The sequence below is a fragment of the Haplochromis burtoni genome, unplaced genomic scaffold (genome assembly GCF_018398535.1).
Source record: "Haplochromis burtoni strain Fernald_Lab_line unplaced genomic scaffold, NCSU_Asbu1 Contig_18, whole genome shotgun sequence".
Taxonomy (NCBI): Eukaryota; Metazoa; Chordata; class Actinopteri; order Cichliformes; family Cichlidae; genus Haplochromis; species Haplochromis burtoni.
This window is the reverse complement of record NW_024582379.1, coordinates 2540009-2566024: the sequence shown is the minus strand read 5'-3', so window position 1 is coordinate 2566024 and position 26016 is coordinate 2540009. Positions and strand designations below refer to the sequence as shown.

Sequence of the window (26016 nt, the reverse complement as noted above, 5' to 3'; positions counted from 1 at the left end):
TTTTGCGTGGAAACCGGGTCCAAATGGCTCTTTGGGTCTTAAAGGTTGCTGACCCCTGCCCTAAATGGTTGCCTTTGTTGTTTGGGGAAGTTTTACTACTCCTGTAGGAATAGGTTTGGCAGTCTCTGGACAAATTACATATTTGTTTAATTTTTGAAGTAAAAAGAAGTCAATACAATCCAGTGGGTAAAAAATGAGCAGCCCCTCATTCCCACTTGATTCACTTTTATGTCTTGAGTGAGTCATTCATCAGTGTTGTGAAAAACTCTTCTTCTGGCAGAGGATGCGATATTGATGCTAAGTGATACTTCATTAATGGTAGAAAGGTTTCAGCTACCGTGTTCCCAGTGTTCAGATGCCATTAAGAAATGAGAGGTCAATGCAAGACTGACAACCAGGAAAGTAAGAGACAAATCTGTTCAACACGATGGTTAAGCTGCCAGACTGCAGAATAGCTTACAAACTGAGGCTGGTCCATGTGCATCATTAATGCATATGAGGATGTCCATGCAAGTTTTCAGAAGGAACCTTTATCAGCAACTTTGTTACAAATGTGAACACTACAGATGGATAGAATTAAAAATGTCTCTTTTTTTATATCACTAAGTTATGGTTAAAAGGAAGCGGCATTGGTTAAATCTTGTAATCTGCAAGGAAGAATAAAAGGGTACAGGAAATTAAAAAAAAAGATTATATTTGCTGTATTTCACACCAGAAATCAACAGAATGTCTGCATATAATCCAAATATATCATGTTTTCCATATTTTCACATTTCAGAGCAGCTTACATGTGTTTCAGGTCTGATATTTTTCTACCCTTTTGTTGACGTTGTCTAGCTGTGAGTTGGATAGAGTGGGTTGAAGTTTCACATTCTGTTTAATAGTAAAAATCCTAATTTCCCTAAAATTTACAGAAAGGTGATAAATTAAAGCAGCCTACAAGAGAGGCCAGATAACTTCAGTGGACAAATTGGTGCTTTTTTATAAAGATTCTGCAAAATTTAAAGCTAAAAAAAGGGTTTTAAATCTTGTCATATGATTCACATCATTGCCAGTCTGCTCCATGTTGACTGTCTCATCGTTGTGTTTCTAACTTCATCTTCATTCAAGACTTTCTTCAGTTTGTCACCTTTCTGTCTCACCAGCTTAGGTTTGCGTGTGTGTAGTAATGTGTTAGTAACTGAGTTGTTCCTTCAGCTTAAATTAGGACCAGGACATATAGAGTAATAGTTCTATAAATCAGAGTAGGTTCTTCAGTTTTATGTTTATGCTTTTGTTAAAAAGCCTTCAACACAGTGTTCCTGATTGTTCCCAAATGTTTCCTTGTGTCTTTGAGAGAAGAGGGAATGCTTATCACAGTCTAAGCTGGGAGGGATTCTGATCTGTTTAAACTGATAGTCTGGCAAATTTCATCTTTTTAGGTCCACCATAATTATCTTATCTGCTCAAACAATATTTAAGCTATTGCATTAGGGCTTTGTGATCCAGTTTACAGCCATTTACATTTTTATAGATCCAAGAGCATTTAATGCTTGTTAGTCTTTTCAGGTCAGATATAATATTTTAAAATTGTTTGTAAATGACTTCTATTGTGTGAAACTTTCGATGATTCACAAATGCGTGCTTCAGTTCACACACATACAAAGTAATTTGGCCTCAAGTAAAATTAGTTTCATTTACAGACACATTTTTTTTAAAGTTCAGCTTCACAAATCTGATCATTTTCTCTTTTAAAAAACTTTCTGTCCGTACAAATGTCTGAAACTACATAAAAAAAACCTTTCACTTACCTGCAAAGCCTTTAGTGCACTTTGCACTGTGTTCAAGTCCCACTGGAAAACTAGGACATCTCTACTTCCTGTGTGATTTCTTAGTTTACAGTTGTAGATCATACCATACGCATTTGTAACACTTTTAAGACATATTACTCTCCATACTTTTAAAGTCTGAAACTGCAGATTTGTCACCCAGACTTTTCCTTGGCTGTCACCTTGAAGTCGCCTTATCAGCAGAAAGATTCGCACCTTCCGTCTGATCTAACCCTCCACACTTTTCTCCTGTCATGTCCGCAGAGACAAGTGGCGTACAGTGAATGGCGTAGATCTGGCTCAGAGGATAAGGGAGATGAGTGAAAACAGCTAGCAGTGACAGAAGTGAAAGCTGTAGAGTTGGTGTTTTGTGTGTAGTCTGTGCTGGAGGGTTGTCTCAAAGTTTGGAGATCATGTTTGGTTAGATTAAAGTGAACCAAAGTAGGGACTTTCATTACTGGTGTCACTGGTTTAGAAGATTTTATTATTTTTTATATTTTGTTGTTAACTGTGTGTTTTTTTTATTTTTCATCACCCTTTTTTTGTTTGTTTTGTTTTTTTCTCTGCTCCACAACAACAAACTAAAAATGATCTCCAGCCACCATTTTTCAGCCAAGTCCAACTTGGCTGTAAACCTCGTATCACATGACCACTAACCATTCATGATTAAGGTTGATGCATTTGTTTCCTGCTGGAGAAGGTTTGTGTGAAGGTCACACATGCTGACTCGTATGATCTAATCAGAAAACTAAAGTCTGAAAGTCTGTGTCCTCTTGTCCAAACTAAAACACAGTCCTAACACTTGTAAAGGTCTCTCAATTAAATATCCTGAAATGTCATCTGAGAGCTGCATGTTAACAGTGCAATGTTTATGCATTTTTTTTTAAAAAGCCATTGTTGTGGACCAGGCATTTTCTTATTAGTTTACTTATTAGTGTTCATCTTTAAGTCATCATAATCACACTTTTTTCCTTCATTGTTATGTTTTTTTTGTCATTACTTGGAACCTTTCACTGATATTTTGTTCTTAATAAAGTCTTTGCATTTCAAACTTCCACCTGCCATCGTCTTTGTTTCATCCTGTCCTGCATCTGAATCCCACAACATGTTCCAATCTCGTTACAGGGAAACTATTGTGCAGATACTGATTCACTGTTTTTGCTGTGGTAGCTCATGCTTCCTTTACTTTTATATACAGTTTTTGACAGACAGTGACGTATTTTTCAATGTTGTTGTTTGGACAGATATTTTTCTAGTCTCTTTCTTTTTTTTAGAAAATTGAGAATGGACGTTTTGCCAGCTACAGGTACTTTGCTCATGCTAAAGTCAATGAATCTGACTTCCTCATGATCACCAAGAGGTGAGTGGTTTTTTTGGGGGGTTTTCTTTACCCTTTTTTGTTTGTTTTCTTCTGTTCAAGAAAGTGTTTTACTTGAGATAATGACCAAGAGCTGAGATATGGTTCAAATGATGCATAATTTTTTCTTTTCTAATCAGTTTGGATGCTAAAATTTTTGTAAAATTTATATAGTATTTGCGTATTTCTACCAAGACTTTCAGATCAACTGTGAAGAAAATTCTTTCCTTTGTTTTCATTCATTTGTTTTAATGTTCTGATGTACTTCTTGTACTTGACTCTCTATTAACAGCGTTACATTCAAATTCAATTCTAACTACGTAATGTAAAGATTTGAGTTCATACTTCTGACATACAGTACCTTCATTGCCCACCAGGGGGCTGCAGCCCACACTGTAACACAGACTGTATAAAACTTGGACGTAGCTGGCATGGTGTCAGCTGTTGCTTTGTGGAGCTCCGTTTTGAATCCTGGAGATCAGCATTTCCACTGCTGCTGTCTTGGTTTAAAAAAACAAAACAATTAAACCGCCCCCCCCCCCCCCCCCCCCCCACAAAAAAAAAAAAAGGCAAAAATCCCGCCAAATATGGATGTAACGAGATAGTAAGCTGTATACTGTCTGGGAAGACATTTTGAAGTTTTATTCAAAAATCCATTTTTTTTTAATTCAGTTAAACCAAAATGAATGATTGACCCACAAACTGAGCTGGAAAATGTTTACAGTCGAGACAGGAAGCTGTTTTCACAAAGATAGGACCAAAAGTCATTTTACAACCACAGCTATCGCCATCTGGTGGCATTCAGATTAAGGTTTAAGGCACTCGCATGTTGGCTTCATCTTATGTCTCTTTACTTTTTTAATGCCTATGACTGGAAATCATTGTTTTGGGGATAAAGAAACTGAAATATGAAGTTTAAATTTTTCTTTATTCATTCCTTTTAAACACTCATCTTTTTTTTTTCCCAGAGGAATATTTTTTGTGACCAAAGGCACTTTTGGTCAGCTGACCTGTGAGTGGCAGTATCTGTTTGAAGAGTTCACCAAGGATCCAACCATTATAGAGGACCGCCGACTTCGCATTGAGGCCAAGGTAAAAACAAACAAACAACAAAGATGTTACCATTATTTACTACCCAAATTTTTCATTATTATTATTATTATTACTTCTGCACTGAACCTCGCCTTCCACTGCAGGAGAGAGTGAAGTCAGTCTTTCATGCCAAAGAGTTTGGGAAGATAATAAACTTCAAAACTCCAGAGATAGCCAAAGTAAGTTTGCAATTTGGACTCAAGCTGATATTTCCTTTCAGTCGGGATACACGACTAGTGAAAATAATTAGTTCTAACTTTGGTCATTATTTATTTTCAGTGGGTTCTCACCAAATTGGAGGATGCAAGAGAGAGTTTACCCAAGTACTGACTCTGAAGATCGAGAAACGCTAAACACACGAGCTCTGTGTGTGCCAGTGCCTTTTTTTCTTTACTGCATGCTACTTTTTTTCCCTCAGTGTGTGACTAGTGAATAAACGATGTGGACTGTCGGTGTGTGTCGGGGCTGAAAGACACAGTGTGCATGTAGACAGATTGCTGATTTCCATCCACTTTGCTTTGCATTCATTATTTTACACCTGGTCATGTTTTTTGTTTTTATTATAGTTTTCTTTATTAAAACGTTAAGGCTGGAGTTTACGAACAGGTTCTGTTATTGCCTGCTTGAAGGATTGTACGAATGGAGGATTGTGATTCCTTAGATGTACTTGTTCTAATCAAACACACATTAAAGCTGCTGTTGGACGAACTTTGAAAGGGGAAAAGAATGAGCGGGCCTCCACCTGCAGCTCGTACCTCTGTTTCAAGTCTCTCCCACCAGATGAGCGCAGGATTTTGCACATTACGCACAGTTAAAAAAGGATTTTTGTTGACCTTGAGCTTCATGTGGATACCCCCGGCTCTAGCGGGTGAAAACTTTCTTAACCCTCCACCTCTTTGTCACTGCCCAAGAGAGCCAAGAAGAGGTAGAAGAGGACTCCCACTCCCCCACAAACGCTATTGTTGACAACCCCCCCCCCCCTTTCATAATGACACCAAAAACATTTTTGCCTACCGTAGCTTTAGAGATTGAGTTTAACTTTCATTTCTGGATGTAAAGGAGGATTTGGGTGTAGAAATGTCAATCTTAACAGTGACTGGTAGGGGGGAAAAAATCCCTCGAGTATCACTGAGGCCAAATTAACTGTAATTGTTGTAGCACATTTAATGTTGCACACTGTTTCTTTTACTGGATTATATAAAAGGCATGCTAATATGAATTAGTATGACTTTATAGTACACATAATTCAAAAAATGTGCATCCTTAAAGTTCTTTTTCCTATTTTTTTTTTTTTATACATTGCAGAATAAAGACTGTTGAGTGTGTGAGTCAGAGATGCATGCTATTTTTATACTGTACTTACATGCATCAGTTTGCTGTATATGACCTAATATGATGTCTATCTGTATATATCCATCCTGGCATCAGACTTTATGAGGAGCTTGCAGTATGAAATTTTGTGATTTTTATGTTTTTATACCACACATATGCAATGCCAAACATGCTGATGAATTATACAGAGAAAAGGTATATATTGAAAATAAAGGAATGCTAATTATTATTATCAGCTGCTGTTTACTCTGATGTATATTTCAAAGATTTGATTTTGGTCTTGGGCGCATCACGATATAATATCACTCAATTTCATTTACATCGTTTTGTTTTCGGGGAGCATTTTCATGCTGTTTTCAATAAAGTTTTTTGAATTCAAAGCGGTCTTCATTTATTTCTCGCACCAAGAAAACATCAGGCACCTGACTTGTACTCTTTATTAAATAATTATATCTCTTTATTGAAAATAACCATAAATAGAAGAAACAGTTGTATTTTTTTTCTCAAAGCACATCTCAGACTATTTACATCTGACACTCTATGAACTCCGTGGCTCTGCTGACTGTCCTGAGTAAATAAGGCACTTACATGCGTCTCAGTGTTAGAGCAACCATTTCTAAACATTATGAAATCACAAAACCGGGCTAAAGAGCATCCTTGTCAAACTATTACATGGGGATACATTTACATACATTAAAGCACTCAGATCATATGTCTATTTAAATAAGTAGTTCACACAACGGGTCAGTTACTTGCTACTAATTTTCACTTTCTCATTTCCACTGTAAAGTATCATTTACAGCAAATACTAAAAAACTACAAGGGAAACTAAAGCATCTAAACACAATTTCATGTTAGTATGTCTGGTACAGGATGTTTGTATTCTCTCTTTTTTGGATCTCCCTTGTTAGAAATGAAACAATTTCAAATTTCTTTTTTTTGGTTTAAGCTTGATTGATAATTAGATTCTTTTCTATTTTGGCTTTCCTCAAGTCTTCTCTTGTATGCATTTGCTCCTGTGCTGTATGCAACCTTTCTACACCAGGTTGAACTCCTTGAGGTTGTGCCTGAGGATGGTGTCTTTGACGGCCACGAAGACAAAGCGGATGTTTTCTGTGTCCGTGGCGCAGGTGAAGTGAGAATACAACGTCTTGTCCTTCTCCGGGTTTTGTTCTTGGTACATTTTTAGGATGAATTCTTGAGCTGCTACTTGATCCTGCTGAGGTCCTGCAATTCAGAGTTGATATTATTTAAATATGTCAGTAAATTCAACATACGCTCACCAGACACTTGATTGGGTAGACTTGTTCAACTGCTTGTTAATGCAAATATCTAATCTGCCAATTACATGACAGGAACTCGATGCATTTTACGACCTGCTGAAGTTCAAACTGAGCATCAGAATGGGGAAGAAAAGTGATTTAAGTGACTTTAAATGTTGGTACCAAACAGGCTGGTCTGAGTATTTCAAATTTACTGAGACACAACCATCTGTAGTGTTTACAGTGAATAGTCTGAAAGTGAAAGATGATCTGTGAGTAGCAGTCCTCACAGAGGTCAGAGGAGAATGACCAGACACGATGATATAGTAACTAATGGTAATTAACTACTCATTTCAACCAAGGTATGCAGAAGAGCATCTTCTGAAGCAGATGGTCTACAGCAGCAGAAGACCACACATGGTTAGACTAATGATTGCCAATGTGGACCAAAATTCCTGCTGAATGTTTTCAGCTCCCTTTTAAATCTCAGCCATGAAGAATTAAACTAATTCTGATGGTAAAGGAGGTTCAACCTGGTACCAGCACAGTGTACCTAATATAGTGTCAGTTGAGTATTTTTAGTCTATTTCAACACTTCCATAAAAATGAGTACCGTGCAGCGATTGTATGATGAAGGACTTAATTAGATCAGCTAAGTAATTACAAATCTTGTGGTGGAATAAGAGCTGAAATCAAGATGAGCATTCACTCAGTCTAACCTGTGAATTCAGGGAAGTAGGTGGATATGTGAGAGTACAAGATCTTCTCCTTGAGGATGTCGGTCTTGTTGAGGAAAAGTATGACAGATGAGCGCTGGAACCAGGGGTAGGTGATGATGGTCTTGAACAGGGCCTTGCTCTCCTCCATGCGGTTCTGAGATGTTTAAAGGGATCAAGCACATGTAAAACTCCAGGAGGATGTAAACTGAAATCATCATTTGCTGTGTCGTTAAATTCTCACCTCATTGTCGCACTCAGCCAGGACCTGATCGTATTCGCTGAGTGCCACCAAGAAAATGATGGAGGTGACGTTCTCAAAGCAGTGGATCCACTTTCTCCGCTCTGATCTTTGACCACCCACATCAACCATCCTGTCATAAAAGCAGCCAAGAAAAGTCACGCCACCTTCGAGGTCGGTGCCATGCCTGTGGCCAGTTCCAGTGCTGCTGCTATTATTTTGGTTCATAGAGTATTTCAAAGTAGAAATGGAGGCAGAGCCTTCAGCTTTCAGGCCCCTCTTCTGTGGAACCAGCTCCCAGTTTGGATTTGGGATACAGACAGCCTCTCTACTTTTAAGATTAGATTTAAAACTTTGCGTTTTGATAAAGCATATAGTTAGGATTAGATCAGGTGATCTGTTAGTTATGCTACAATAGGTCTAGGCTGCTAAGGGCTTCCCATGAAGCACTGAGTGTTTCTTCTTCACTCACCTTTTACACATCACTCTTTAATCATTAGCTATTATTAATCTCTGGCTCTCTTACACAGTGTGTTGTTTGTCCTGTCACCCTCACCTTATCCCCGAACAGTTGCAGCAGATGGCCGCCCCTCCCAGAATCTGATTCTGTTAGAGTTTTCTTCCTGTTACAAGGGAGGTTTTCCTTGCTACTGTCACCAAGTGCTTTTTCAAAGGGAGTTGTTTAATTGTTGGCACTTTCTCTGCATTACTGTAAGGTCTTTACCTTAAGATATAAAGCACCTTGAGGTGACTGCTGTTTGTCATTTGATGCTATATAAACTCAACTGAACTGAATTGAAATGAAACTCTGTGCAGTGCAGAAGATGTCAATATGCACCTCACCTGAAAATGACATTCTGATCCTTAGACCACATGTCAAAGGGGTATTCAATGATACCAGTGGTTGGGACTCGGACTCTGAGGATGTCGTCAAGGTCAGGTATGTATGAGGGCTGTGTAATCCGATCCAGATCTGTGAGATAGCTAAAAAGAAAAATATGCAGGGAGAAAAAAAAAACACTAAGAAAGGAGAAATACAGAAAACATGTAGAAAACTTAAAATGTAAACCAAATTTGATCTAGAAAAGTACAGAGATCTGCGCACACTGTTAAAGATCATAAATGCCTAATTCTCACTATTTGGTGGAGTCGGACAGCTGGTACTCCCTGCGCCGATCATAGCACTCCTGTATTCCAGGATCACCCCACAGACTCTTGACAGCCATGGCGAGGTTGCTATCTAAGTCCTTCACCTTATCCACCTCCACCTCCAGGACTGCGCTGGCATGGCTCTATGGAGACACCGAGAAGACAAAAAGACAGTGAGGTAACAATGAGGTAACAATGAGGTAACCATCCATCAAGTCTTTATTGTAAAGGACTGGAACAGAGTCAGTCTGCCTGTACCTGGTTCTGGGGATCAGTGAAAGATATACCAAGAGCCTCCATAGCTCGGACCATTGTCTGCATGGACGTGTAGATGTTCTGGTACACCAGCTTGGCATAGCTCCTCTTGTCCTCGTCTGTATATCCTCCTCCATGGATAATCCTCATTTGTTTGATAAAGGTGCTCTTTCCACTCTCTCCAGTGCCTGTGAGACACATTGAGGATTAAACTCAATAATAGATTTATTTGGTCTACAATTTTTTGCCTCGTTGCAAATTAACATTCTGCAAATCAAACCAAAGTAAACATCTGCTGGCTGCGTGAGCAGACGGGAATGCAGTTTTATGTCTAAGGTCTGTTTTTAAAAATCTGCATTCACGTGACAGCCTGTTTCTCAGCAGTGCTCATCGGTGCAGGATTTGACCATTTTAATTGTCATGTTTCTGAATTTTAAAGAAATCATGCTGATGAGTCAGTTACGACTGCTTTCATTGTCTTGATTTTGATGCCAGACAAAAGGTTCTCATAGTACCTAGAAGTATTTAAGTATCAAAACCACCAGTAATAACATTAGTCTAACTACAGCTATAAAGAGGAAGAAAATAAATGTTAAGTATAAGAAAATTAGAGTACTTATTGTACAAGCAGATTATATCATTATAGTATAAATACTGAAATGTGTAAGCATCACTTATGTGCAGGTTGATATGGAGCTCATATGTGTGCTGCTGAGAGCTACATAGATAATGTTTTATTAAACGTATTGATATGCACACACTTACTAGATAAATTCAATTACCCTATAGTATAATACTTTGAGTGGTGGAGGGATGTTTTATTTTGTCATGCATCTATAATTATTTGTCTGTGTTCCTTTGCCTGAGCAAATCAACCCCAGAAGCCCTGCAAACGGTCCAGAATGTGGCTGTGAGGCTGCTCAACAGGTCCTTAAAAGGTCCCATGTGACACCGATTCTTTCTTCTTTACGCTGACTTCCAAAATTTTAGTGATCACTTTGGGTCTGAACCATTTAACAGAGAGGCTGTGCCTCAAGAGCTAGAGCAGGTCATTTTGATCCGCGGCTGCTCCGCTCTGCATGCCAAACTATCCTGGAGAAAGATACTGAACCTTGAGTTGTTGTGTGTGGTCAGTGCTAGCTAGATGTTTGGCCTTTAATTGTGCTAATTAAATTGGAAATGGACTGGTTTATTTCCAGTTTACTATGGTCAGTTGCCTCCATGTATTAGTAAATTACAACATTCATATGCAAATACGAGATCTTTGAGGTCAGCTGATCAGAGCTTGCTGGTGGTATTTGGTCCAGGTTAAAGATAAAAGACGAGCCTAATTTTCTACTCTTCATTTATCCCAAGAGAAGATATTATGGCCACTGCAAGCAAGCAAATTTAGCTCTCTGCTGCAAAGACACAAACGAAAAACGTCATGGGAGTCTCTATCCCTCCTTACAGTGACAATTTTAAACTTGAAGTTGTCTACGATACAGTAAAATGTACCCCTGCCCAGTGTCATGCATCCATGCCCCTTCTGCAAGAGCATAAAGTTTATATATACTTTAAAATATTACTGAGCTGCATCCTGGTGAGTTATTACTGCAACTCAATATTTATGATATTTACATTAAAAAAGACCCAAATTTGAATTATTACGTGTGATGTTGCACAGGTGTTGCATACTGTATGCCAGCTGGCAGCTGCTTGGCAGCTACATTAAAGACCCATCTGTCTTTTTATGACCGGCTTTTTACTAAGAGATAAGTTGAAAGAAATAAAAACAAGTTCTGTGACAACTCTCAATACCCAGCTTGTCCACGCAGGGACGCAAGCTGAACGATTTGAATGTATATTTGACTGCCAAAGGGACACTCGCCAATATCCGAGAATAGGAAGTTTAAATATCACAAATTGCCCGAAATAAAATTCAACATATCATTCATAGCTTTAGTTTCACTTGGTTGAATAAAATATTTTAGTCAACCTTGCTTAATTTGCTTCTGAAAAATGACCTTCCTTTGGTCAGATGGAAAAATAAATAAAACAAAAGCCCTCCTAACTTCCAATAATAAATTCAACAAGAACGGTGCACTTTTTCACCCTGAAACCTTTCCTGAGTGACAGGATCAGATGCACGCTTAATAACTCAGAGACTCGGTGTGTATTTGGACTCAAGCTCTCCATCTAAAAGGTCTTTCGATTAACTTATATTTCACTAAAACATACTTTACTCGTTCTTATTAAAAGGTATGCAAACCACACACACACACACACACACACACACAGAGTCCCTTTCTGCCATGTTACTCTTCAGCTCTTACAGCAAAAGCTCGTAATTTTCTCATTGAGATCACATGATGCACAGCCGATTTGGTAAACAAATGTGTTTGTTAACAGACCTGAATATTGGAGGTTGCTGTGTTTGTGTATGTGTGTGGGTTTATGCAGGGATGGGTGGGGAGTTTCACCTTTTGGGCAGTCGGTGTGTGCGTGTGTGCCCAGCTTGCATGTACGACACAGCTTCATACCTGCACACTTCCTCAATTGGGGAACGCTGTAACACGAGGTGATGGTGCCCGCGTGAATGAATGTGATGTTAGTGTCATGAGATAACGGCTACTGTCAAAGTCTGTCCTCTCCGGGTTTTTTTTGTTGTCACAACTGAAATGTACCTGCTAGGCAACGACTGTGCAGAGGCACAAAACAAAAAACATGAGAAGTCACTAATCTGCAAAATTTGACTTTTAAAAACAAACAAAAAAAACAAAACAAGATCCAGCAGATCTACTGCTACATTCAAACATATTCCAGTTAAAAATAACAGAAAAAACAACACTTCTTCCAAAAAGAAGAACCAAACAGTATTTCAGTGTCTATATATGTAAATGTATGTATTGATATTTGAGGGTATATATCAAAGGTATGTGTATATCCATATTTGTAAGTGTGCGCATGTGCATGTATACATTTAAACATATTTATATGCATATATAGTATAAATATTATAATATAAATAATATTATTTATCACAACTGTGATAACGATCCTGTAGCGTGGGTAGGTGTGTAGGTGAATGTAAGGATACATGTATGTATAGATGTATAATTGCATATGTTTGTTGTATGCACATCATGTGTAGGTATGAATGCACTTTTATGTGTGTGTGGGTAATTGGCAGGTCATTTGAAAGTAAGATAAATATTGCTATCATTCCCATAAATAGGAAGGATCATATAAGTTTATACTTCTTCTTATTCCTTCTCAGGCATAAAAAGTTGAGTTATTTATACACAGACGACTAACATACTGAATATTTGACTATACCTATCTACTGAGCTGTGATGATTCGGTATGCAAGTCGGCAGCTGTTCAAGTCAAATTTAAGGCCTCTGACAAAAAAGGGCAGAAAGTGAAGGTGTTGATCTCTTGCACTCTCAGTAGACCTGACTCTGACCATCCTAATGAAATCCACTGAGAGCTGAGTCACTCTGACCAGGTAACAAAAGGTTACTTTCTAGATCATGGCTGTCATACTCCTTTTACACTGTGGCCCACACAGAGCCCTGTTTGATCTTAGTGGGCTGGAGCAGTAGATTTATTACCTGGAAAAGAAAACCCTCCAAATCATTCCTTTTTCTGTCTGTTAGAGAGTTATCTCTGGGATGGTGGGATGATAGCTCCTTCAGGACTTAAACTCCGGTCAGAGAGTGGGGCACAGAGAGTGATGTCCGGATATACTTTAATGGAAGTTAACAGCAGCTCAACAGTACAGCAGTAGGCATACTGAACAAGTGTGGGAGGGGCGGACACGCGTGTGGTTTGTTGCACTTATAGCGATGCGACTGAAATATAAGGAGACTTTCGGTCACCGTCAGTGTAAAGGCATTTAAGTATACATTAAATAGCTCAGACGGCATGAGAAAAACAAACGCATTTGCAACAGAAACACTCCAACGTGACTCTTTGTTCTCCCACTTTAAGAAAGGAGAATGATGATGAAATGCTTAAAAATGACAGAAAAAAAGCAGTTTATTTCCCAGACTATCCTGCAGACTGACATAAAATACACTTTGAATAATAACATTTATGTCCTTCTTCTTTGCATTTACCACATTATCCAAAGTTATTGCCTCTGTCAGTGCGCCCCAGAGCAGTTGTGGCTACAATGTAGCTTGCCATCACCAGTGTGTGAATGGGTGGATGACTGAATGTAGTGTAAAGCGCTTTGGTGTCCTTAGGGACTAAGTTAAGTGCTATACAAATACAAGCCATTTACCATTTATTTAGGGGGCTGGATTGGGCTCTTTGATGGCCAGGTTCTGGGCCCTGGGCCTTATGTTTGAAACTCTTTCAGCCTGAACAGAGACCTCAGGGTCATCCTTTTTTCTGGAAAGTCCCTCCACGTTTTGACTTCTCTCAACTACCTTTGTGATGCGTTAAACAAAACTGCTGGAGTCCAGCTGTCTGTAACAGCCTACAGTGAGCTGCGAAAATGTTTTTCTTTTAAAGCAAATGAATGTTGGCTTGGGGGCAAAAACATAACGCTGTGTTTTGAGTGAAATGATCTGCTAAGAGAACAGTTGGTAAAAACCAATAGCTCGTGCTCCGTGATGCATTTGCATGACTTTTGCATGAAACGCTAGTTATGGCTTTCAAATACACCACTGACCAAGGCGTGGATGGCGACTGGTTCCTGAAGTGCTCCCACACTACTGCAGTAAAATGCGCCCCCCCCCACCCCCCCCAGGAAGAGAGTGTGTGTGTTTCTGTGGCCAGGTGGAAACTTAGCAACCCCAGCAGACAAAAAGTATTCAAGGATTCAAACCCCCGACCACGCTTAAATCAATGGCAGTGCCATGGCGCGCGGCTGCGCATACCCTGGATGTTCTCGGAAAGCCAGTGCGCCTCAACTGTGAAACGCTGCTCATGACTTGAATCCTCTCATGTAGCCACACGTGTCAATGACAAAATGTTGCGTGCTGGATATAATGTATATAAAATTATATATTTGCCTTCTAAAGTGTGCATTTTACTTTCATATGGCTAAATGAATACTAGTCGACAGGCGTTAGAGCTCTGTCCCACCTGCCACGATACCCGTGGCCAGGAAGCGGTGAAGTAATGGCAAATTTTGAGCTGTCTCCCACAACTGAAAATGAAAACGCCTGGATCCTTCCGCTAGAGGAACAACTTTAAGAGCAAATGTTTTAAAGCTTTTCTTTTGCCCGGAAAAGAACATCTATGACTACAATCTAGATAAAACTTTTGAATGATTTACAGCAGAGCACGAGGAGAATGAGGAGGACTCCGTGAAGTCAGTTACCCTCCGAGCTGGTGTTCAGGTTAGTGATGCTCACCTAAAAGCAGCAACTTGAGCTCCATGCGAGAGTCCTCCTTGTCCCTCCGCAGCTGCTTCTCAATCTCCTCGTTGATCCTCTGGTTCTCTCTCTCCTCCGCTGAAAGACAGCATCCAGCCATCGCTGAAAGTCACCAGGTTGCTCTCCAACGACCACTCGGCTGTAAAAGTGTCGCAGGCTTTGATTAAAGACAGAAAAAAAAGAAAAAGGAAACTCAGACGTGTTAAAAAAATACTCCTTTGCCCCCTCTTGCACTTCACAACTTCAGACGCAAAAAGGCACAGAGCATCTTCAAAACTGCGCCTTTGACTTCCACAGAAACAGAAAAGTTTGCTGCTAAAATATAAAGTGCTAGATTTCAGGGGTAAGTCCAAAGCTCTCTCTCTGTTTTACTTAAGCATCGAGGTGTACAACAAGGTGCACCACGAGCTGTTCCTATTGGACAAAGTGCTGCAGTTATACTCTACCTGGACGACACTTCAGCTTTATCCTGACGAATCGGGAGGGAGTGGCACCGGCTACAAATAGAAAAGGATAAAATGGGAAGTTCGCTGCCACAACCTGTGGAAACGGTGAGCGATGAGGAATTCACCTGTAGATGAGTTTTAATCGGACATGGAGTGCCATAGCTCATTCTTGGAAGTGCTCCATGCTGTGCTCGCTTTCCTTGGAAGTTTCTATAATATCACACTCGTAATTCACGAGTCTTGATGACATTAAATCATGGTTCGCGTTAATTTTTTTGCATATAAATGATCAAAAAAGATCATACTATTCAGCCCCTGTTCTTCCCTAAACGTTGACCTTGGCCCACCCGAAAAGTTCAGAACCTCGTTTGCCAAAGATTTAGGAGTGTTTCTCGCAGGGGCGATTTTAGCCCAAAATGTCTGTCTGTCTGTGCGATTTTAGCACCGCCAAAATTAATCAAAGCACCCCCAAAGATTTCTTACTTTCATGACAATATTTGCTGTTTGTGTGACACACTAATATAAAAAGCATACAGTACTTGGTTGAGACGTAACATTTTAACAACAAAAGTATAGATACCCCCCCACCGCCCCCCAAAAAGAAATGGTTTGTTCCAGCTCGCCCCTCCCCTGCTCTGGCTCTAGCGCCGTTGCTGCCAGAGCGATGACGGCTGAGACGCAGCGGAGCGGAGGTGTAGTGCCTGGCTTAAAACAGGACATATTAGCTGCATTTTACCTTCAATTACTCTTTATATAGTTAGGTAGGAGTCAGGGCATGTTTCTTTTTAGCTGAAAAACATTACATCCAGGTAACCTGCAGTGTTGAAAACTTTTCCGTCGATGTTTGCTACCCTACAATCCGTCCTGCTCTATAGTAAAACCAGCGACTTTTGACCGTCCTGTTGCTCCCATTGAAATTTATATAGCCTATTTAAAATCTAAAACTTAAAATTGTCCGTAGCCTACTGTTGTTACCACTGTCCTGTTTGAAATGGATACTAACTAGCTAACTGACTGAATGCCCATTAACCTTATAACTCCTGTGTGTGTGTGTGTGTGTGTGTGTGTGTTTGTGTGTGGGGTGGGACAGAGAGACAGCCAGGTTCATAATGGATATAAGGAAGTTTTTTCAAAAAAAGGAGCCACATTCAGGTAAAAGTGTAAAATCAAATGATCCGTCAATCAAGAATAATGTTGGATCAGTGTTTCATTAGATGTTCATGTGGTTTGGTTATTTGCCTTTTGGTTGAAAGTACACTGAGAGAGGACTTTTTGTTAGTGATCTTAATAGTATTTTTTTCATATTAATGTAATTTTTCATCTAATTGAATACAATCTATTTGTGTATGATTGTCAGTCCAAAGAGGGAGAGAGGAAAGAGGGAACGTGAGGAGAAAGTACAAGGTCAGGAAGAACCAGGTAAGAAAACAGACAGGGAACAGTGACAGGCACAACAGAAACTGTTAAACTGACAAAGAGAAAAAACCTGATTTTACTCACACAATCTGGAAGTTGTGTCCTCCCTATATTAAAGCTGCTATACAGAATCTGCAAAACAAACTGGGTTGAAACATTTTTGACCCTCTTTAACAACATTCCAACATAACATTATAATTGATTGGGGAGATTAAAATTAATGATATATTTTATGTGGTTCAGCCTAGGGCTGCACGATTAATCGTTAGAAAATCGCGATCTCGATTCATACTTATGTGCGATCTCATTTCCAAATGACAACGATTTAAAAAAAAAAAAAAAAAAAAAAACGACGACGATTGTACCGCATTTTGATCCGGGACGTACTCTGCATGAAAACAAGCGCTCACTCTTCCTGCTCAACAAATGACAAGGGCGGAGCCTTATACCACGTGATACAGAAGCTGTGCCGTGTGATGCTAAAATTAGCAGGGAAAAAACAACGGAGAGCACGTCAGGGATGACGAGAAAGTGACAGGAGAAAATCCGTCCCGGTCAACCACCCAAACACAATAACGGGAACCTTATACAGCGCTTCCCTATACCCGTCGAACTCGCAGAAAAGAAATTACGGAGGCTATCACTTATCACCTGACCAAAGATATGGCTCCCATCAACACTGTGCAAAACGAGGGATTTAGGAAAATGATCAACACCCTAGACAAACGCTACACAGTGCCGTCCCGCAACTATTTTTCTATTGTTGCACTACCTGCTCTATACACGCAGTGTCGAGCAACGGTGGAGACGGAATTTCAAGCAGTACAACATTTTGCGGCAACAACAAAACTGTGAGACATTTGTTGTTTTTATGTTTATTTATTGTTTTTATGTTCAGTCTCAACTGTTACGAAGTTGATGTGCAGTTAATAAGTGCAATAAATATTTATACTGGAAAAGAAAATCGTGAGAGAATCGTGATCTCAATTCTAAGCCAAAAAATCGTGATTCTCATTTTATGCAAAAGTGTGCAGCCCTAGTTCAGCCACAACTCTACTAAAACCTCAGCCAGTAATAGGTAGGCCAACTTTTGCCAATTATGCCAGAGATTTTATACCTGCAAACCGAGATTACATTACAACGCCTGGAACAGCCAAGGCATGGCCTCATCTCGAATGCATTGCAAGTGAGATCGTTCCACTTCAAAGCTGTGATGTTGGTCTGCTGATTGGGTACAACTGCCCCCAAGCATTTTTTCCTCGTGAGGTTGTGTCTGGAAAGGAAAATCAGCCGTTCGCACAAAGAATTGATCTGGGATGGAGTATTGTAGGTTATGGCAATCCATGTCTCAATTATGGAGATGCCTTCGGAGTAAGTCACCAAGTCATTGTGAAGTAAGTAGTGCCTGACATTCAGCCCTCTTCAAACCTCACCAACAAGGTTCACTATGTCTACAGAACTCAAATAAAGGAAATGACCTCTCCCACAGAGGTCCAAAAGATGTTGGAGTCTGACTTTGTTGAGAAAGCACCAGAAGATACAAAGGTCTCTCAAGAAGATCTCAAATTTCTAACAAAGATGAAGACTGGCATTAGTCAAGGCATGTGCTATTCATCATCTCAAATGTTTAGAAAAAAAGCTCAAGAGGAACAAGCAGAACTACATGGACTATAAGAAATTCATGGATGAGATCCTAGCCCATGGAGATGCCGAAAAGGTCCCAGAGCAACACATTGACAAAACACCAGTTTGGTACATCCCACACCATGGCGTGTATCATCCACAAAAACCCGGAAAGATTTGTGTCGTCTTCGATGCCTCTGCCAAGTTCCAAATGACCATCTCCTGACTGGTCCAGAGCTAACAAACACCTTGCTCGGAGTCTTGTGTCACTTCCGAAGAGGTCCAGTGGCTTTCATGTGTGATATCGAATGCATGTTCCTCCAATTCCATGTGCATGCTTGCGACCAAGATTACCTATGGTTTTTGTGGTGGGAGAACGGTGACCTTGAAACTCCATTCACTGTCTATAGGATGAAGGTACACCTATTTGGAGCAGCATCTTCTCCAGGTTGCACCAACTACAGCCTCAAGCATCTTGCAGCTGAAGGAGAAGGAAGTTTTGATGAAGAAACCATTAAGTTCATCAAAACCAACTTCTATGTTGACGATGGACTAGCAAGTGTTGACACTGAAGATCAGGCAATACAGCTTGTTAATGAAGCACGGAAACTCTGCAGCATGTCAAACTTCGGTTGCACAAGTTAATCTCAAACCGCACCCAAGTTCTAGCTTCACTTCTGAAGGAAGAATGTGCTGCAGCTGCCAAGGATCTAGACATGGCACTCGGTGAAGTACATATGGAAAGAGCACTTGGCGTACAATGGTGTGTCGCATCAGATCAATTTCAGTAGAGAGTAGTTGTTAAGGAAAAACCACTCACCTGAAGAGGAGTATTGGCCACAGTCGCCTCTGTGTTCGATCCACTTGGGTTTGTGTCACCTTTCATTCTGCTGTGAAAGCAGATTTTGCAACAAATGTGTCCAGAAAAACTCAGCTGGGATGAGACCTTACCTGACGGTCTTCAACCTCAGTGGGAGTCTTGGTTGCGTGACCTGGGAAACCTTGCAGACGTAAAGGTTCGCAGATGCTACATTCCTTCGAACTTCAAGGCACAGCACTACAAACTTCAAGCAGTAAGCACATCTGGTGAAGTTCAGTGCTCATTGGTGATGGGAAGATCGAGAGTTCCAACAACCAAAGTCACAACTATACCTTGGCTTGAGTTGTCAGTGGCCATTGTTGCTGTGTGCACTGGTGACATGCTGAAAAAGGAATTGGAAATGAAAATTTCAGAAGAAAGGTATTTGACTGACTCAAAGGTGGTACTTGGATACCTCAGCAATGAAGCCAGAAGATTTCATGTGTTTGTTGCAAACCGAGTGGAACGCATCAAACAAAGTACAGATTCAACCCAATGGAGTAACTTCCGAAGATAATCCGGCGGACCACGCCCCAAGAGGCATCACAGCAGAACAACTTGTAACATCAAACTGGTTCAAAGGCCCAGACCTCCTTTGGCAGAAAGTCATACCCAGTTGTGAAATTACGGTGGGAGAGTTATCAACCAGTGACGCAGAGGTTAAGAAGGTTCAAGTTCACAAGATACAAGTGGAGGAACAAGGGTCTCTGTTAGATCACCTACACAAGTTTACCGACTGGTGGAGAATGATTAAGGCAGTTGCTAGACTCAAGCGCTATGTGAAAGAAGCAAAAGTTCATTAAAGTAGATCACACGACATCAGTAACCTACAAGAAAGAAAGGAAGCAGCGTTAACAATCATAAAGATGGTTCAAGAAACAGCCTTTGCTCAGGAAATAAAAACCTTGCAACATCACGATGTGATGCAGTTCAAAGACAAGGTTAACAAATTACACAAGTTATGACCAAGACATTCTTGGGGCAGGCGGACGTTTAACACATGCAGCTTTGCATCCCAATGTCAAGCATCCTGCAATCCTGCCAAGAGACAGTCACGTGTCAGCATTACTGGTCAAACATTACCACGAGAAGACATACCATCAAGGACAAGGCATCACCATGAACGAACTTCGAGCTAACGGATTCTGGATTCTTGGATGCAGCAAGATTGTGTCATCTTACATCTATAAATGTGTAAAATGCAGAAGGTTCAGAAGGCACACAGAGCAGCAGAAGATGGTAGACCTCCCAGAGGATCGGATGGAGACAACACCGCCATTCACCTACTGCGGGATGGACTGCTTCGGTCCTTTTTATGTAAAAGAAGGCTACAAGGAGCTAAAGCGTTATGGCTTGCTAATCACTTGCATGTGCTCCAGAGCAGTGCATCTTGAAATGCTTGATGACCTCTCTACGGATTCCCTCATCAAGTCCTTACGTCCGTTCATAGCCATTAGATTAAGCCATAGGTACAGATAAGATGCGATCAAGGCACGAATTTTGTCAGCACTAGAAATGAGTATATTTAAGCTTTTAAGGAGATGGATCAAGCCAAGATAGGGAAACTGGACTGCGAGTTTCTCATGAACACCCCAGCATCTTATCACATGGGTGGTGTCTGGGAAAGACAAATTCGCACCATAAGAAGTGTTCTCATTCTGGAACAATCAGCTAGACAACTCTTCCTTAGAGCTCCTCTCTAAGGACATTCCTGTATGAAGTCATGGCAGTGATTAATAGCAGACCATTGACTACTGACCAGCTATGTGATCCATCAAACCCAGAACCTTTAACACCGAACCACATACTAACCATGAAGTCCACAATCATCTCCCCACCTCCAGGACGGTTTGTGAAGGAAGATCTTTATCTCCGTAAGAGGTGGCGTTGTGTTCAACTACTCGCCAACACTTTCTGGACAAGGTGGAAAAAAGAGTATTTGTTAAATCTTCAAGGCAGACAGAAGTGGACCAAAGAGCACAGAAATGCTAAGATCAATGATCGTCTGAAGGATGAGATAACTCCACGCAACCAGTGGAAGTTGGCAAGGATCATTGAAGTGTACCCTGGAAAGGATGGAAGAGTGACCAAGGTGAAATTGCTGCTGAGTGATCCAACCCTGGATAAAGAATGAAAACGTACCTCCAAACCTGTTCACCTGGAAAGACCCATTTAGAAGACAGTCATTTTGATGGAAGGGGAAGAAGATTCTCCACCGCACTCTGCTTAAATATAATTCATAATAGTTCATTTAAAAGTCATTCATTAGTTCATAGGCAATACTTTATTCTTTAAATCACAAGTGATTGGTGGGAGTGTAACGGTCTTTTGCATTTTATGTTTTGTTGAGCTTTATGTCCAGATTTTGCTCTTTTGCACCCTCTGGTGGTGAAGTATCGAGGGTTCAGTTGTTTGCAGTTTGGGTCTCCACCCAGCCACTTTATGCTAGCGCACATGGCGTCTGCATGCTGCAGCTCGTGGTCAGCTCCACACATGGAGAAAATATTGTTCAAAGAGAAGAAATAAGTGAGAAAGAAGGCCATAAAGGACTATTTAGGCCCTCCTGGATGTCAGCTCAGGAGGTTTGTGTATTTTAAATGTTTTATTTTCTGTAATTACGGACATTTAATTAATTCATTATGTCAGTCCTGGCGTTCCATACTTAGGTCTGCAGATAAGTTCCTTTTGACAGAGGTGAACAAGCTTTTGTGATCACTGCACCCAAACTCTGGAACAGTCTGCCCCTTCACTTAGGTCTTCCCAACACTCAGCATTTTTAAAACCCAGTTGAAAACACAATTGTACTCTCTAGCTTTCAATTATGACTAGTCTTTTATAGTAATTACTATGTATGTATACTATGTTATCTCTACTATGTACATCAATTTGGCTCAACCCATGTTGTTTTTCAATGTGCTTAAAAATACATTTTGATTCGATTTTTTTTTAATTTTATTTGATTTTGGCTACACGCCTTGACACACACACACAAAGTTACCTTTCTGTTCAGATTGCATTATGATTATAATTCAGTTAACTCAACAGCTGTTGTGCCTTTCTCCTGATGCTCCAGGTGGAACTGTTTGAAAAGGACATAACGAACATAAAGACAGAACTGAACCATGTCTCTGCTGCTGACAAATCTCCCATCAGCCTCTACGAGTACTTCCACATTTCCCCCATTAAGGTGTGTGCGAATGCAGTTTCTGTCAAACAAATAGTGTCTGAACTGATCTCTGCGATTTCTCCGTTGCCATAGTAACGCCTGCTGATGTTTTTGTGCTTTTTGTCAGCTGCACCTGAGTTTCTCTCTGAGCACAGGCGGAGAGGATGGCTTGAAGCAGAAGAGAGATTCGGAACTGATCCCTGTGCAGTCGCTAAATCTGTTGCTAAAGAGTATCGGCGCGACGCTCACTGATGTGCAGGATGTTGTCTTCAAGTATGAATACAGAAAAAGGCTTAAATACACAGCATGCATGTGCCATCCATTAGCATTAAATTACTTCCATGTGACTTGTTCTTGGTGATTCCAACCCTGCTTCTTGGCTGAATGTGACATTTATTTCAGGCTGGCCTTTTTTGAATTGACCTACCAGTTCTACACCACTCAGCAGCTCCAGTGGGAGGTCCTCAGACATTATTCTAAGCAGGTAATACATACAAGCACAATGAAACCAGACAAGTGGCAATTTGTCTTGTCTTCTTTTGTTTTGATATTTTGATTTTCCACCTATGTGTATCTCAAGGCTATTAAGCAGATGTATGTGCTGGTGCTGGGTCTCGATGTTCTTGGAAACCCATTTGGACTGATCAGAGGATTGTCAGAAGGGGTGGAGGCTTTCTTTTATGAGCCCTATCAGGTAATGATATCCAATAAAATTATTGACAAGTTCAACTGGGTCTTTTAGCTTTGAAGTGCGTTATAAAACCTGTTGAATAGTTACGTTGTGTAATTTAGAAAATATGGCCACATTGGATTCAGGTTAACATTCACAATAACTGTTCTTTTTTTTTTCTTCTAGGGAGCCATCCAGGGCCCTGAGGAGTTTGTTGAAGGAATGGCTCTTGGGGTTAAGGCGCTGGTGGGAGGAGCTGTAGGTAAGCATGAAATGGTGTTAAAGGGGTAGTACAGAGTCAGCCTTAGCTCAACAGGATCAGGTCAAAACTGCTAAATAATCACTGGAATTTCTAATTCAAAAATTAATTATGTTTAATTTATCTTTTATTCTAAATTTAAGTACAGTGTTGTGCAAAAGTCTTGCACTCATTTCTTTGTATTTTGAAATACAGTATGTACAGCAAAAACAGTTTTTACAATTCTTTATCACATCCTGAACTCTCTTACTCAGCTTCCTTGTCTTCAGGAATAGTTCTCCAGGCTTCTTGAAGGACATTCAAAGCTCTTCCTTAGATGCTGGTTGTCTTTTGTTCTGTTTTCTGTAAAGATGATCCCACACTGCTTCACTTACGTTGAGGTCCAGCCTAAGTGGAGGCATGCCTTTTAGACCTGCCACTTCTTTCTTTGTCCCTCCCAACTGTCCAGTTTCCTTCACTTGTTTTCAGCTATTTTGTGTCTGTCAAACTGTGTTATCATCGCCATGTTTCATAGATTGAGCAAATCATTTGCTTTTTGTGAGAGGCTGCTGGTAACAAACTGGTTAAAAATAAAATTTAATTGAAAGTGTCCATTATGTGTAGAAACAACACTGTTTAATCCCTTTAGCCTGGTGTCATTATATGCTTGACATCAGTGTTAAGAAGCTTATCAGATGTTAAAAATAATCCTGTGAAAATAATCTGAAACTAGATTGAAAATGAGTTAAAAAGCAGTAAATGTCCAACAAAAAACTTAATAAAGCTCGGAGAATTATCGCTCATCACCACATGAAAAAAATAACTAAAAAGAAATGAAGGTCATTAAAGAGTTTGTACAGCCCTGCACGCTGTCCTCACTTTATCTGCTGTCATTATACACGTTGATTGACTGGGATGGGTTCATGGCTGCTATATAGGGCTGTAATTTGAAAAGTGTAATAACTGAGCATTTGTCGTTTTACTGCATGTGTTTTTAATATAGTGTTATATCTGTTAAATTTCAGCATTATATTGCCTTTAACAGTGAACTGTGGCTGTTTCATTACACATCTGAGACTTTTTAGCACCATGTTGGAGCCCTTAAAATTTCAGATTTTCACTGACACAATTTTGACATGAACATTTAAGATATATTAAAAAATATTCTCAGGTAACGAATCATGTTTGTTGTTCAGGCGGTATTGCAGGTGCAGCCTCCAGGATAACAGGTGCCATGGCAAAGGGTGTCGCAGCGATGACAATGGATGAAGAGTACCAGCAGAAGAGACGAGAAGCTATGAACAAACAGCCCAGCGGTCTGAGAGAGGGGCTGACCAGGGGTGGAAAAGGACTGGTGTCTGTATGTAAAACTGTTTGGTTTTTTTGGTTTTTAAGTTGCTCCTCTCTGTTTATCAGCAGGAAACACGCAGTTAATGCAGGATGTAGGAAGTAGTAAGACTAGCAACAACAACACTGCAAACTAGTCTGAAAGAAAATGCACGGCTGTAATGAGTCATTTATTCTGCAGTGTTATCTTCCTTTTCCCACAGGGATTTGTCAGTGGGATCACAGGGATCGTTACCAAACCTATTAAAGGTAAGACGAGTCTGACCACAAGTATAAACATGTTAGTCCAATAAAATAAGGGCATAAAAAAACTACGTGTTCTGTTAGTGTGTTTCCATTGAACACTTGACATTTGGCCGTGAAGATCTTTGAACTTAAGCTGCAGTGTTTGTGTTATTATGCAGGGGCCCAGAAAGAGGGGGCAGCGGGCTTTTTTAAAGGTGTTGGAAAAGGTTTGGTTGGTGCAGTAGCTCGACCAACAGGAGGCATTATTGACATGGCCAGCAGCACTTTCCAAGGGATCAAGAGGTACAGTTATTTCTGTCTGTGCTATGTGATTGTGCACTTGCCGCATCAGTGTGTAATCAGATAGGTCCTGTTTGAATTTGTTTATGCCCTGAGTTGTCCTTTGTTTTCATTCATTTGTTTTAATCTTCTGATGTACTTCTTGTACTTGACTATCTATTAACAGCGTTACATTCAAATTAAATTGTAACTAATGTAAAGATTTGACTTCATACCTCTCACATGCAGTACCTTCATTTCCCACCAGGGGGCTGCAGCCCACAGCTTAACACAGACTGTATAAAACTTGGATGTAGCAGCCCTGGTGTCAGCTGTTGCTTTGTGGAGCCCTGTTTTGAATCCCGGAGATGAGCATTTCCACTGCTGCTGTCTTTGTTTAAAAGTGATTTTTTTCTTTAGTATTATTATTATTATTATTATTATTATTATTATTACTTCTGCACTGAACCTCGCCTTCCACTGCAGGAGAGAGTGAAGTCAGTCTTTCATGCCAAAGAGTTTGGGAAGATAATAAACTTCAAAAAAGAGATCTGTGAGTAGCAGTCCTCACAGAGGTCAGAGGAGAATGACCAGACACGATGATATAGTAACTAATGTTAATTAACTACTCATTTCAACCAAGGTATGCAGAATGAGCATCTTCTGAAGCAGATGGTCTACAGCAGCAGAAGACCACACATGGTTCACCTTGTCAGCCAAAAACACCAAACCAAAACTGAAATTCTAAGTCTTGATACTTAAAGATTAAAAATGTGTTTAAAAAAACAACAACAATCAGTTATTTTATTTTGAACAAATTATGGATTTTTAATGCAGAACAAATTTGGTGACTTTCTTGTGGGCTTGTATCAAGGAGGGAGGGGCGGAGCTTAGACTAATGATTGCCAATGTGGACCAAAATTCCTGCTGAATGTTTTCAGCTCCCTTTTAAATCTCAGCCATGAAGAATTAAACTAATTCTGATGGTAAAGGAGGTTCAACCTGGTACCAGCACAGTGTACCTAATATAGTGTCAGTTGAGTATTTTTAGTCTATTTCAACACTTCCATAAAAATGAGTACCGTGCAGCGATTGTATGATGAAGGACTTAATTAGATCAGCTAAGTAATTACAAATCTTGTGGTGGAATAAGAGCTGAAATC

At 40.1% G+C, this 26016-nt stretch overlaps 4 protein-coding genes across 5 annotated transcripts in view; 2 read left to right on the top strand and 2 right to left on the bottom strand.

The window, feature by feature from the left end:
- vps13a (vacuolar protein sorting 13 homolog A) overlaps positions 1–5552 on the top strand; it is a gene marked incomplete in the record, with an annotated part of 47549 nt that extends 41997 nt beyond the window's left edge. Inside the window, 4 exon segments of the mRNA XM_042218354.1 lie at positions 3083–3168; positions 4134–4257; positions 4362–4436; positions 4537–5552. Of these exon segments, the coding sequence (XP_042074288.1) occupies positions 3083–3168; positions 4134–4257; positions 4362–4436; positions 4537–4587 (336 nt within the window).
- Positions 5500–15367, bottom strand: LOC102296530 (guanine nucleotide-binding protein subunit alpha-14). The gene is made up of 7 exons (XM_042218356.1): positions 14564–15367; positions 9216–9400; positions 8946–9100; positions 8652–8792; positions 7812–7941; positions 7571–7724; positions 5500–6816 (listed from the first exon to the last, which is right to left on the bottom strand). The coding sequence occupies exons 1-7, from the start codon at positions 14682–14684 to the stop codon at positions 6626–6628; spliced, it is 1077 nt and encodes a 358-aa protein (XP_042074290.1). The 5' UTR covers positions 14685–15367; the 3' UTR covers positions 5500–6625.
- The window catches only part of LOC121814111 (guanine nucleotide-binding protein subunit alpha-14-like), a 48006-nt gene continuing 28834 nt past the window's right edge, over positions 6845–26016 (bottom strand). The window contains exons 7-9 of one of the 2 annotated variants that reach the window (XR_006054088.1): positions 25562–26016; positions 21308–21310; positions 6845–7277 (exon numbers count right to left, since the gene is read on the bottom strand). The gene's annotated coding sequence lies outside the window, so the exon portion shown is untranslated. Of the gene's footprint in view, positions 7278–21307; positions 21311–25509 lie in introns of those variants that run through there. The other variant, XM_042218358.1, reaches the window with a different exon arrangement.
- Positions 21968–24877, top strand: LOC121811876 (vacuolar protein sorting-associated protein 13A-like; the record flags this gene model as incomplete). Its single annotated transcript, XM_042218355.1, is given in 8 exon segments — positions 21968–22115; positions 22222–22367; positions 22497–22578; positions 22675–22788; positions 22951–23026; positions 24199–24362; positions 24553–24598; positions 24754–24877. Coding segments are annotated over 8 exon segments (875 nt in total), but the record flags the coding sequence as incomplete, so codon positions are not given.